This window comes from Schistocerca piceifrons, chromosome 4, assembly GCF_021461385.2.
Source record: "Schistocerca piceifrons isolate TAMUIC-IGC-003096 chromosome 4, iqSchPice1.1, whole genome shotgun sequence".
Classification (NCBI taxonomy): domain Eukaryota; kingdom Metazoa; phylum Arthropoda; class Insecta; order Orthoptera; family Acrididae; genus Schistocerca; species Schistocerca piceifrons.
Window position 1 is genome coordinate 248,241,788 of NC_060141.1, and position 12,630 is coordinate 248,254,417.

At 42.9% G+C, this 12,630-nt stretch overlaps 1 protein-coding gene across 5 annotated transcripts in view; it reads left to right on the top strand.

Moving 5' to 3' along the window:
- LOC124796334 (FH1/FH2 domain-containing protein 3) overlaps positions 1-12,630 on the top strand; it is a 646,429-nt gene that overhangs the window by 127,354 nt on the left and 506,445 nt on the right. The window contains exon 1 of one of the 5 annotated variants that reach the window (XM_047260470.1): positions 856-1,067. The exons of the other annotated variants lie outside the window; for them this stretch is intronic. Within the exon in view, the coding sequence (XP_047116426.1) occupies positions 885-1,067 (183 nt within the window). The 5' untranslated portion in view covers positions 856-884. Of the gene's footprint in view, positions 1-855; positions 1,068-12,630 lie in introns of those variants that run through there. 5 annotated transcript variants of the gene reach the window in all.

A 12,630-nucleotide genomic window follows, 5' to 3' on the forward strand; every position in this document is an offset into this window, starting at 1 on the left:
GCTGTACATGGTACGGAAACAACTGCACTCTCCATACAGTGACGTGGTCAACGTTACCTTGTACAGCAACAAATTCTCTGACGCTGACATTAGGGTTATCGTCAACTGCACGAAGAATTGCCTCGTCCATTGCAGGTGTCCTCGTCGCTCTAGGTCTTCCCCAGCCGCGAGTCATAGGCTGGAATGTTCCGTGCTCCCTAAGACGCCGATCAATTGCTTCGAACGTCTTCCTGTCGGGACACCTTCGTTCTGGAAATCTGTCTCGATACAAACGTACCGCGCCACGGCTATTGCCTCGTGCTAATCCATACATCAAATGGGCATCTGCCATTCCGCATTTGTAAACATTGCACTGACTGCAAAACCACGTTCGTGATGAGCACTAACCTGTTGATGCTACGTACTGATGTGCTTGATGCTAGTACTTTAGAGCAATGAGTCGCATGTCAACACAAGCACCGAAGTCAGCATTACCTTCCTTCAATTGGGCTAACTGGCGGTGAATCGAGGAAGTACAGTACATACTGACGAAACTAAAATGAGCTCTAACATGGCGTTTCCGGACACATGTCACATAACATCTTTTCTCTATTTGTGTGTGAGGAATGTTCCCTGAAAGTTTGGTCGTACCTTTTTGTAACACCCTGTATATGTCGTGGGCTAAGTCTCCAGTAAAGAGGCTTCTCTCCCCTGTCGTAAGAGGAGCGGTCAGCGTAGACGCTGTCGGCAGCGCGACCACGGCGCACACCTGGCGACGGCAGTTGCGCTCCGTCCCGCCGGTAGCGCTAGTGTCGCGCAGCTTCGCGTCGCACCTGCAACTCGCCACAGTCGCGGCTCCAGTCTGTGCGCGGAGGTCGCGGCGACAGGAGGGCGAGGCGAGAGCGATGGTGAGCATGGAGGGCGACGGGCTGACGTGCCGCGTGCAGTTCCTGGACGACGTGGACCCGTTCGCGTACTGCAGCTCGTTCCCGGAACCGGCGCGGCCGCCGCTGCACACGTTCAGCACTGGCTTGCCCCTGGCCACGCAGATCGCCGCCGTCCACCGTCTTCTGCGGGCGCCGCACCGGGTGAGTCCAGAGACTGTGTAGTCGAGTCGCACGTGCGCCGCGCCGTGGTCAAGGCCGGGCCGGGCCGGCGAAGGCACAGCCAGCCGGGTCGCTAACCCGCGCCACAGGACAAGACGTTGCCTGCACCCACCTGCCGCTCGCATCACCGGCCAAAACCAAACAGCACGCCTCCCGCCGTCGGCCACAACTCTGGCGAGCACATGACAGTGTCAACAAAAACACACGGCTAACCGATTCGTAACTGCAGCGAAAACATATGGGATTGATGCTGTCCTTAATTGACAAAAAATACTGGACTAGTTGAAGCAAGGGCGTGCATACCCAAGGACAAGAGGGATCCGCGGCGGCCCCACCACCGCCTCCCCTATCTCTCAGGGGAAGAAAAAGAAATATAATGTAGTCAGTTATTGTCTTTCAAGAAAATGATTTAAAACTCGGTATTACAGAGGTTTTAACAGCGTCGGAAGCAGAACCTTTTGTGGCTACTTACAAGTCGCCTTACGTCTTCCAAAATAATAAAAAATACTCCAGGCCTAGCCCCCCCGCCCTACTCCAACAACTAACGTACGGGCGCCCTTGATTTGAAGGAATGCATTATAGTTAAGTCTTTATAGACTATGTTTGCATGTGTTATAGAACGTTGTGGTAAGTTTGATTCGGATTCAAAACTGCTAATGAGAAAACATTTTAAAACAATCTTTAAAAAATAGAGATTCGCTGTATGATGCCCAAACTTGCCCGTAGTGCCTTCAGTATAATTTCGGCCTACACGCACTGAGTTGCCGTGACAGGTTAAAAATGTATGCCGGTCTCTGACTCGAACCTTGCCTTTCGTTGGGAAAGCTCTGACCCAGGGTGCTTGGCCCTCCGTCACAACTGACTTCCTTTTGTTACGGTGGCCTCGAAGATCCCACATCCTTTGGTAAAGCTACGTTCCGTCCTCGCTGACCTCTCACAAGTCCCGTAACGCAATATGACTCGGACACAGCGCAGATTATGTGCACATTCCACCGCAGAACGAATAGTTCGTTCTCTAAAACTGAGTTGTATCGTCTATATACAAAAAACCTCGAGTTTGTCTGTTTCCAAAATAACAGGTCAGTCACTGTCCCTCGAAACAAGTGTGAGAGCTGAGCGATCTATACAGTGACATAATACTGTCTCGACATGTGCGAGACCTTGAGTTCGACTGCACGCCGGAGAGCAACGCGGGCAAAAACGCTCGATTATTGACCACATTCTAGAATGGCTATGGAGCTGGAGGGAGAATACGTTTTTACTGCAAGGACAAAACAAAACCTACCTACAACCGAAACAGACGACATTCTGCTTAAAAGGATGAAATCAAAGATGTATTGCTGACACACTCTTGCTGCATGAGCTATAGAAGGTGTCAGAATTAACATAATTGTGCACTGTGTGAACGAAAACTCGCGCACTCGGACGCCGCAGCGCCATCCCTTGCGTACTAACAATACAAAAATGTCTGTGATGAAAGTCAGAGAAAGGCCGTTTGGCAACACTGAAATAATATGTGCGACAATGCCTTCACTCAGTACTCTGTAGGTGTGCTGGCCAGTTAGTGGAGTGGGTAGGGGATGTGTTAAAGAGTTCGTTTTCGAATCTAGGTGTAATAACTACGTGGTATGGTATCCGACTTCTCGGTGGTTATACAGTAATTACAGCTGGTCTAACTCAAAACACGGACAATTATTTAATACCAACGTAGAAATGAGAGTACAATGGTTTTTATTACTCCATTTTTAAGAAGTATTTTGTCTTTGAACGTTTACTCAATTCTCCTCCAGGAAATATATCCTACCATGTCGTTCGACCCATACCAACATAGCTTCTTCAGTTCTCCAGAATTACAAAAAAAGGTCGCTTTTACTAAATACATTACTTTTAACACCTCCACACTGATACGTTTCGTAGTTATTTCTGTCCTAGGACAGGTATCTAATTAATTTTTGATTGATTATGAATTTTTCTGGAACGTCCTTTGTTATATTAAACGTAAAAAATACTGTAATTGAGGGATACGAATCGTTTAAGAAACAGTATACTACAACATTATTGAGTAGATCATTCAAAATGAGAAATAAAAAAAATTACACCTGGCCCCTGAATCGAATTCTCGAATTGAAGTATTCTAACGAATAACTCTCGTCATATCCAGTGCACTAAATGAGCAACACACCGACTAAGTACTGAATGAAGATATGTGTCATTCAGGTGATTACATAGTTGGCAAACTGATTTTCTATGGCGTCAGTTCCACCGAAAATATGCACGGGACGAAATTTTGTTAAAAGACAATTTTGTATTGTTAGTATGCAAGAAGCGCGCACTGGCGTCCGATTGGATTTTGGTTCTCCCTGTAAATATTTCCACGAATCCAGGTAATGAACGGGCTGGATGCAAACAGTGACAACAATATGCTCGCAATAAACTCTTAGCAATATTGTTGTTATATTCTAGAGATAAACAACATTTCTCATTTCGTAGCGCAGAAAAACAGAATACAATATCAGCTCTCGCGCCGTAGGCCTTTATGTACTGGATATTGGGAAAATCTATTATTCCAAATAGGGCGAAGCGTAGTGGCGCCGTACTAAGATACTGGACCGCATTTGGGAGACGGCGTTCCAGAGGTACGCTTCACGAAGCTTCTCATAACCACAAGGCAGATGTCCGTATGGTTGCTTTGAAAATAAAACTGCCAACGTGCATCCACCTATTGATCTCGTGCTCCCTTGTCTTTAATGACGTAATCATCGATAAGATGTTAAATACTAATTTCTTTCCATTCTCTGAAATCTCCCATACTACACTGTCATAGGAGGTTTCAATAGTTTAAAAACTAAATACGCATTCTTTAGTTTACATGTGAGTGTTTTAGGATGTGTAAGATCAGTGCGTTCGAAAATTGCACTGATTCCATGAGCAACGTTGCCACTGCAATCGCAGCAGTCAGCGGATATTGGCGAGGGAGGTGTGCAAGCTATTATTGTAGAACATCGAGCATTGAGCTGCAATCGTTATTATTTTCATGACTAACGATACATTATCTGTATTTTTTCATTTTATTTAGCCTAAAACCAAAAACTGTTTCTTCCTTCACAAATAGTCTGCAAAAGGATTCGCCTTCGAGTTACGCGTTTTATGCTGCTGTACTGAAGTTGAAGGTGCCATAAATCACAACTGAAACCGGTAATTGCAAAAGTAAAAAAAGTGACTGTCGCCCGGTTAAACGAAATAAGAAAAGATTAATTAAAGTTTCAATAACAACGTTCTCCGAATCGGCTACACGCTACAGTGTGTAACACTCGTGCCATATTTAACACACTTTTCATTGTATTAACTTAAACTTCAAGATGAATTCAGAAAAGCTGTGTTACGTAATAGTCATATCCCCAATGGGTTTCTGGGCGTACTTACATATATAAGTCAAGTAAAATGCAAAGGGTGTCGCTGCGTACTCTTACCTCCATTGTGTCGATTATGTCGTATTATTTCGTGGGAAACACGGACTCCCACTTCTGATCGCTAGCAGTTGGGAGACTTTGTGCGGTTGTGACCTGCAGATGTTCATTGCCAATAGTGCAGCGTACTTTCAGCTGGTGTTGACTGCATTGTCGTTTGCGTTTTCGCTGAAAATGAGCTACGCTGTCGTTGATGTGTTTTGATTTGTGATGCGATTGTTGACCAATCGCGGGGTTATCTTATGCTTCAATTTAGAAAAGTAGGCCGGATATCAGGAGTTCGTGGAAGCTCACAGTACAGATTTGTGCTAACTTTGCACTACTTACTTGCAGTATATGGAGGCGGAGTTTATCCCCCCACCCTCACACTCCACCTCTTCTCGCAGCAAACCCTGTATGTTCTCCCCACATCCCCTGCTAGCGTGATGCCAAGTTCACGAGTAGCATGCTATACAAAGTTATTTGTTGTTAGAATGCATAGATGCTTTACCGCCTGTACCTTAAGCCTTGAAGGAATGGTGCGTGGAGATCAGTGGCGGGTCGTAAATAGTATCTGCTGTATGACAGTTATGCTTACCAACAAGTTCATACGACAGCCACTATCAATAATAATAATAATAATAATAGTAGTAACCATAATAATAAGATGAAGATAAATAACTTATCTGACAGAAGAAAGAATTTTTTGTGGAATTCTTTTTATTTTGTACATAATTAAGTTCACTTTAGAACAATAACGGAATAATGTGTAAGCTTTCACAACTCTCCATTTCGCATTTGTGTGTAAATGGGGATTCTCTCGCTTTTCCATTTTTTCGGACAAATTTACAAGATCCCTAATAGATATTTTAGTTCACGAATTTATTTCTGGGCTGAAAATCAAATATTCTTACGCTGTACCCACATAACAACTTGTGCTAACTGCGCATTTTGATTTCGGCACACTCCCAGTCAAAGGATCTGTTCTCGTAGGGCCTCGTTCCTTTGCGGCTAACTTTTCCTCGTAATTTACTTTTCTGTTCCCAGAATGAGATTTTCAAAAATGGTTCAAATGGCTCTGAGCACTATGGGACTCAACTGCTGAGGTCATTAGTCCCCTAGAACTTAGAACTAGTTAAACCTAACTAACCTAAGGACATCACAAACATCCATGCCCGAGGCAGGATTCGAACCTGCGACCGTAGCGGTCTTGCGGTTCCAGACTGCAGCGCCTTTAACCCGGCCACTTCGGCCGGCAATGAGATTTTCACTCTGCAGCAGTGTGTGCACTGATGTGTAACTTCCTGGCAGATTAAAGCTGTGTACCGGACGGAGACACGAACTCAGGACCTGTGCCTTTCGTGGGAAAATGCTCTACCAACTGAGCAATGTTTACATCAGGTTTATTCTTATGATGAACGGATAATAGATGTGCACGTCATGAACCGAGGACGTTGTTTTATCAAATCCGTATGTATTCGACCCGTAATGCAATTACGTTACGCGAGTTGCGCATTCGGAAAAGCTCCGTAAAACGTGCACAACTGAAGGTGTGCGAGCGACCCTGATGCCAAGTTTCACGGAGTACAGAGGAGTAGTAGCGCGGTAGATTTAAGTGCCGTATCTTCCGGACTGCAACCTCTATGTTACGTTTAACAGCATTCAGATAAAAGTAGCCAATAAATGTCAAAGTTACGGCGTTCACGTGCTCTTGTGCTCTTACACAGAGACCGCCACTGGTGGAGACTATGTACAGGGCTATTGTAAATTATTGAAGCGATTTCATAAATTCACTGTAGCTCCTTTCATTGACATATGGTCACGGCACACTACAGATATGTAGAAAAACTCATAAAGTTTTGTTCGGCTGAAGCCGCACTACAGGTTTCTGCCGCCAGAGCGCTCGAGAGCGCAGCGAGACAAAATGGCGACAGGAGTCGAGAAAGCGTATGTCGTGCTTGATATGCACTCTCATCAGTCAGTCATAACAGTGCAACGACACTTCAGGACGAAGTTCAACAAAGATCCACCAACTGCTAACTCCATTCGGCGATGGTATGCGCAGTTTAAAGCTTCTGGATGCCTCTGTAAGGGGAAATCTAAATGGGTCGGCCTGCAGTGAGCGAAGAAACGGTTGAACGCGTGCGGGCAAGTTTCACGCGTAGCCCGCGGAAGTCGACGAATAAAGCAAGCAGGGAGCTAAACGTACCACAGCCAACGGTTTGGAAAATCTTACAGAAAAAGCTAAAGCAGAAGCCTTACCGTTTACAATTGCTACAAGCCCTGACACCCTATGACAAAGTCAAACGCTTTGAATTTTCGGCGCGGTGGAGATCATGATCAGCAATTCATGTCATGGCCTCTATGCTCTCCCGACTTAACGCCATGCTATTTCTTTCTGTGGGGTTATGTGAAAGATTCAGTGTTTAAACCTCCTCTACCAAGAAACGTGCCAGAACTGCGAGCTCGCATCAACGATGCTTTCGAACTCATTGATGGCGACATGCTGCGCCGAGTGTGGGAGGAACTTGTTTATCGGCTTGATGTCTGCCGAATCACTGAAGGGGCACATATCGAACATTTGTGAATGCCTAAAAAAACTTTTTGAGTTTTTGTATGTGTGTGCAAAGCATTGTGAAAATATCTCAAATAATAAAGTTATTGTAGAGCTGTGAAATCGCTTCAATCATTTGTAATAACCCTGTACTATATTAGATCGCTGGTAACTATGAATTTTGTGTCGGTCAGTATGCAGATAGTGGTACGGGGTGATCTGGATGTTGTAGAAGTGTTCACCCCCGAAGACTGTAAAATACGAATCTGAACAGTACATAGAAGAAACGGTGCACTTTTGTCACCAGAACTTATCCCTAATTGACACACAATTGGAAACATGTGTAAGATGACGCTACCATTGGAAGCAAATCAAATGTAACTGCCGAAGCATTCCTGACAGTTGTGATTCCTGAAAACTATCTCTTTCTTATGCTGTATCCGGTAGATCTTTTCTTTTGAAATGCAGTGGCATGGAGAACATGAATCGTAATAACACTATGTCCTTTGTTCCTCGCTTAAGTGATGAGTGAGCAATATAGAGACAAAATGGAAATATTTCTTGAATTTATTGTCCGGACTCCTGCGAAGCTGGATGTGCAATACACGTTGGCAATAATCACAGTCATTGAGACTTCTTGCCGGGAAATGTACGAAAACAATGACTGGACCAAACAAGGGCACATAGAGCACAGAAGCATGTAAATGGTATAAATTTATTGGTGAACGAATTCGTACTAAATCTGTACGACTCACAGTAGTGAATAGTCCCCGTCCTGAGCAGCAGGTATGGTCTTCAAGCTTCGATCGCGGTGGCTTAATTGGAATTTGGACTTTCTCCGCTCCATTTGTGGATGAGGCTTATTCCTGAATATCGCCATGTACTCTGCTGGCTTATATCTCTGTTACTAATGGAAGAAATTATATGTTCTACAACGTTTGTTCAAAAGAAACATAATTTTTTGACCTGCCTGCCGTCGTTGGTAATTATGCTATAAGATGTTTCACATTTTCGATGTGTTTTACTTTTAAGGGTTCCGTACTTCTAGGATCACTTGGGTGTCCGCCTCTCTCTCTCTCTCTCTCTCTCTCTCTCTCTCTCTCTCTCTCTCTCTCTCTCCGACCATTTTCTCAGAAACATGTAGACATATAAAGTTGAATCATATTGGCACATACTAAAGTCTGTGGTCCTTTGGCGGTGTAAAAAATGGGAACTTTTAAGTCAGTCTAATCAAAAGGTACGGCCACTTACGTCACGTATTTTGATACAACTCACTCATCAAAATCTATAAGATACTTCCTGCTGACCTGGAATCATGAAATTTGGCAAGAAGCAAGGTTTCACAGTAAAACTGAAGGAAAAAATCCGAAAATTGTTAATTTGTAATTATATCACACGAAAAAAAAATTGTCATTCAGCTATCTGCCCGTCCGTCTGTTAAAACCCCCATTTCTCTGGAACGGCGTGACGAATCAAGTTGAAATGTATGTCACATACCACGGAATGTAGTCCCTTGTCGGCGTAAAAGGCGAAAGCTAAGTCAATGCTATCAAAAGATACACCAATCCCGTCACATATTTTTATACTAGCAAACTCACTCACCAAATCCTATAGGATACTTCCCTTTGGCTTATAGAATCTTGAAATTTGGGAAAAGCCAAGAATTCAACGTGCAACCCAAGGGGGAAATCCGAAAGTTGTTAATTTATAGCTATCTCATTCGGAAAAAACCGTTACTTGTTATTTGACTGTCCATCCGTCCGTCTGTTAAGATCCCTTTTCCTTAGTAACTGGTAGACGTATCAGTTTCAAATTTATGTCAGCTACTAAGGCCTATGGTCTATTGGCGATTTAAAAAAATTAAGCTTCTATTTCAGTGCAATCAAAAGAGGCGGCCGTTTACTTCAGAAATTTTTATACTCGTAAACTCACTCATCAAAACCTATAGGACACTACCCGATGACCTAGTATAATGAAATAGGTAAACAGCAGGCCTTCACAATAAAAGTGAAGGAAAAAAATCCGAAAATTGTTAATTCATAATGTTATTATCTCACCTGACAAAAAGTTTTTGTCATTTGCTACCTGACTGTCTGTCTCTTCGTCTGTTAAGACTTCTTTTTCTCATGAAGCAGAAGATTAAGTCACATATGGAGATCCATGGCCCCTTTGCGGTGTTAAACATTTAAGCTTCTACGCCAGTGCAATCAAAAGATACGCCCAGTATCGATATCGGTAACGGGCGAAAACTTGAAATTCTCGATTCCCTGGGTGAATGAACGGTCTACATGATTAAATTTGCAGGGAACCCTCGGTGCATGATTCCTACTCGCACTTACCCGGTTTTTTTGTCACGAAATTATGAAACTAGTCGTCCTGTACTGAAGCTGAAACGGCAAGACGTGTGTTGAAAAGTGTTCGGTCTGTAAGAGAAACGGTTTGAGTGAGAAGTGTTTCCAGCAGTTGGGGAGCGAGCAGAGTGGCCAGCCACAGAGCCAGCTAGCAGCTACAGCTGAACCTGCCCTGCCCCGCCGGCTGGAGCAGTCAGTATTCGCGTGGGAGCTGTGAGCCCTCGTCGGCCGCTGGGAACTTGTCCGCGATTCCCGGAGGTTGCCGCTGCCCGGGGTGAAGGTTGGCGGTCGCCGTGCATTTCCCATCTCGCGTGGGAGCGGCCCTGGCTAGCATCGGAGCGAACTCTCCATTACTGCGCATGGCTTCCTGTTCAGTAACATCAAACAGCACGTCGAATGGCGCGAATTCCATTCTCAGGTGGAAACTTTCCTTCTCTCTCATCCTTACGTCTTTTTCATATTGCTTCCGTCTTCTCGGCCAATAAATGAGAATATCACTGCTCCTGCTGTAAGCCACAATTTCAGATAAAGATCAGTTCACCATGTAGAAGGAATCGCAATCCAAGTCTTAAAAGTACAGCATTTATTGCTTTCCCGAGTCTATTACCTGCCACCTAAGCATTACCGGAGTAGTTTGATCCGTCCCTTCTCTTATGAGCTGTTTCATAAGTGACGTTCCCATAACTTCGAGGAGATTTGTCATTTGAAACTGATGACTGGTTTGTTACACAATATTCAATTTTATCCGTAGCGTGATTCTGGGCTATCACACCCAAAGTGATTAATGGCAGAGGCGTTCTTTTGTACCATGTTCTGGGGACAGTGACGATTCGAACACGCTTCTTTAGACTTTGTTTCTTCAAGAAAATTAGCGCCCATGATACTGTCTGGTCATTTGCCTGAGGACGTGTCTTCTATGAAGCAGTTATTTCCCATGTTGTGTTATATCCTTCTTCTTAGTTGTTAAACGTTTCGTTAAGATGCACACTATTTGAAATACTTCTTTCTCTTCGATTTAATCCTTGCAATGACATGGGAGTGGAGGATGATATTCTATGTCCACCTTAAGAAAATATTGTAATTCAGTCAGTTATTTTATATTTTAAAATATCGTTTTTAATGAATTCTTGTATCAGGTTTCATAAATGCTTTAAAGTTTTCAGTTAAATTAAAATTTTTGTGTTAAGTCTTAGTAGTGATGTCACTTTCCGCAGTCAGTGTCATATTCAATATTTGGAGATTCAGGAACTTACTTACACTTCAGTATCTCTTTAAAAAGTCCATTGTAAGTAAAAGTCAACAACAATCAACGGAATTTTTATTTTTAAAATTTTTTTACCGAGCTTGGTAGTATTGAAAATGCGTAGACATTGCTAAGTGTCTACAGAAAGGGTATTTTCAGGTTCTTTACCACACTTACAGATCAGTATCTCTCTAAAAAAAGGTGTTGTTAATATAAGTCAACAACAATTAAACAATTTTGTTTTTTAACCTTTTTTAGGGTGGACAGAAAGACCCGCACTCCTCCTCACGTGCGTTGTGGAAAATGAGTTGGTATTGCTAGGGTTAAGCTTTGCTCAGTATTTGGTATGGTCATTTGCTTCTTTAAGCTATGTTTTCCCTGACTTTCAATTTAGCTTTTTGCTGTGAGGTTTTAGATGTTGCAAAGCTTGAAACGGCAGGTTGCAAATTTCACTTCCCACATCTATTGTTTTCAGGTCTACATACAATGCCCTCATAGTTTTGTTATTTATAAAATAGGTTAAAGATTCGATTGGTGTTGTTTAATCCACACTGTATGGCAACACTTATCTACTTTTCTTTCTATCCTTGTTTTTTATCTCTATTTATGATTTGCACATACTTTTTTTTAATCAAGCTAAGTAGTTTCTTCTTCCTTTAGTTTTCAAATTTTTGTACTAAATATTCTCAAAATATGCTTTTGCTGTCTTCGCCAGATTCTAGTTTCTTTGAGCAGATCAAGAATTTTCCTCTACCTTTGGTTCCCAATTTTTTATACTGTATTTATTTCTTGTAATGTATCACGCTGCTTACAGCGCTTTAGGTTTAACTATTGCATAATGATTTCTGAGCTTGGCATTCAGAAATATTGTTATTTTATTGTTGATGTTTAATCGGGAGATCGTGTTGATCATCTTGGATCTTGATGTGTAACTTTATTTCTCTAAAATAACTAAACACTTTTGGGTACAGCACCTTTCCATTATTCTCATCTCTATCTGTTTGCACTAGTACAATGATCACCATTAACTTGGATTTCCTTCGAACATCTGGAGGCACTCCGTCGCCATTTGTACTTTGAGCAATTTTAAAATTTGTATCTCACGTTCTTAGGAATCAGGAGTCATGAAGGCCGTCTTCGAGTGAGAGACTGTAATCTGTCATCCTTTTACATAACTTTGCGGAAACTCATTCTCTTATTCCCTTTCCTGTCAGCTCTCTGTGGCACTCGAAAGCCTCCGTCGCTTGCCCCACTTTACAGTGCCTGTACTTATCAACAAGGAGAGTGGGACCTCCGATATACATTAAATGCAGCGTTGATCAGTCTTTTGCTTACTCTCATAAGCAGCTACTGTAGTAATATTTTTACAATACCCTTTCGCTCATATGTATCCTTGGCTCATGAGGCATGTGCTGTTCCTGCACGTCATCTCACTTGTACTTAATTCTACCAAATTATATAGGTAGATATCGAAAATGACAGTCATGGTAAAGCTACGTTGTAGCTTACACTGCTGTCACGAGGTGTGGTCTCCCAGCACACGCGAAAGTTTTCAAACTCGCTGTCACAGGTAAATTATGACGGAATGCTTCTATACGCCCCCCCCCCCCCCCCAAACTTTTTAAATCGGCAACCATGTAGTGTTTTGTTGTCGGTTGCAATATGGCGTTTTTTGTTTAATGCTGACATGTATGGGCACCTAAAATACCTAATTTCATGTTAGCACCTGATTGTAACTAATTTTTAAAAATCCGGTCATCCTGGCTACTTAGCAAACAGTAATTGAATGATGACTGGTTTGTTTGCATGCGTGAATGCCAATCGTGAGTCAGACGACGAAAACATACGCCGGACTGTTCCAACCCGCCCTGCTCCGTAAAGTGTTGTCGCTCGCTGTGAACCGTCAAATAGGCCGGCAGGGCACGGAAAAGCCTTGTTATCTGCCTCCAGC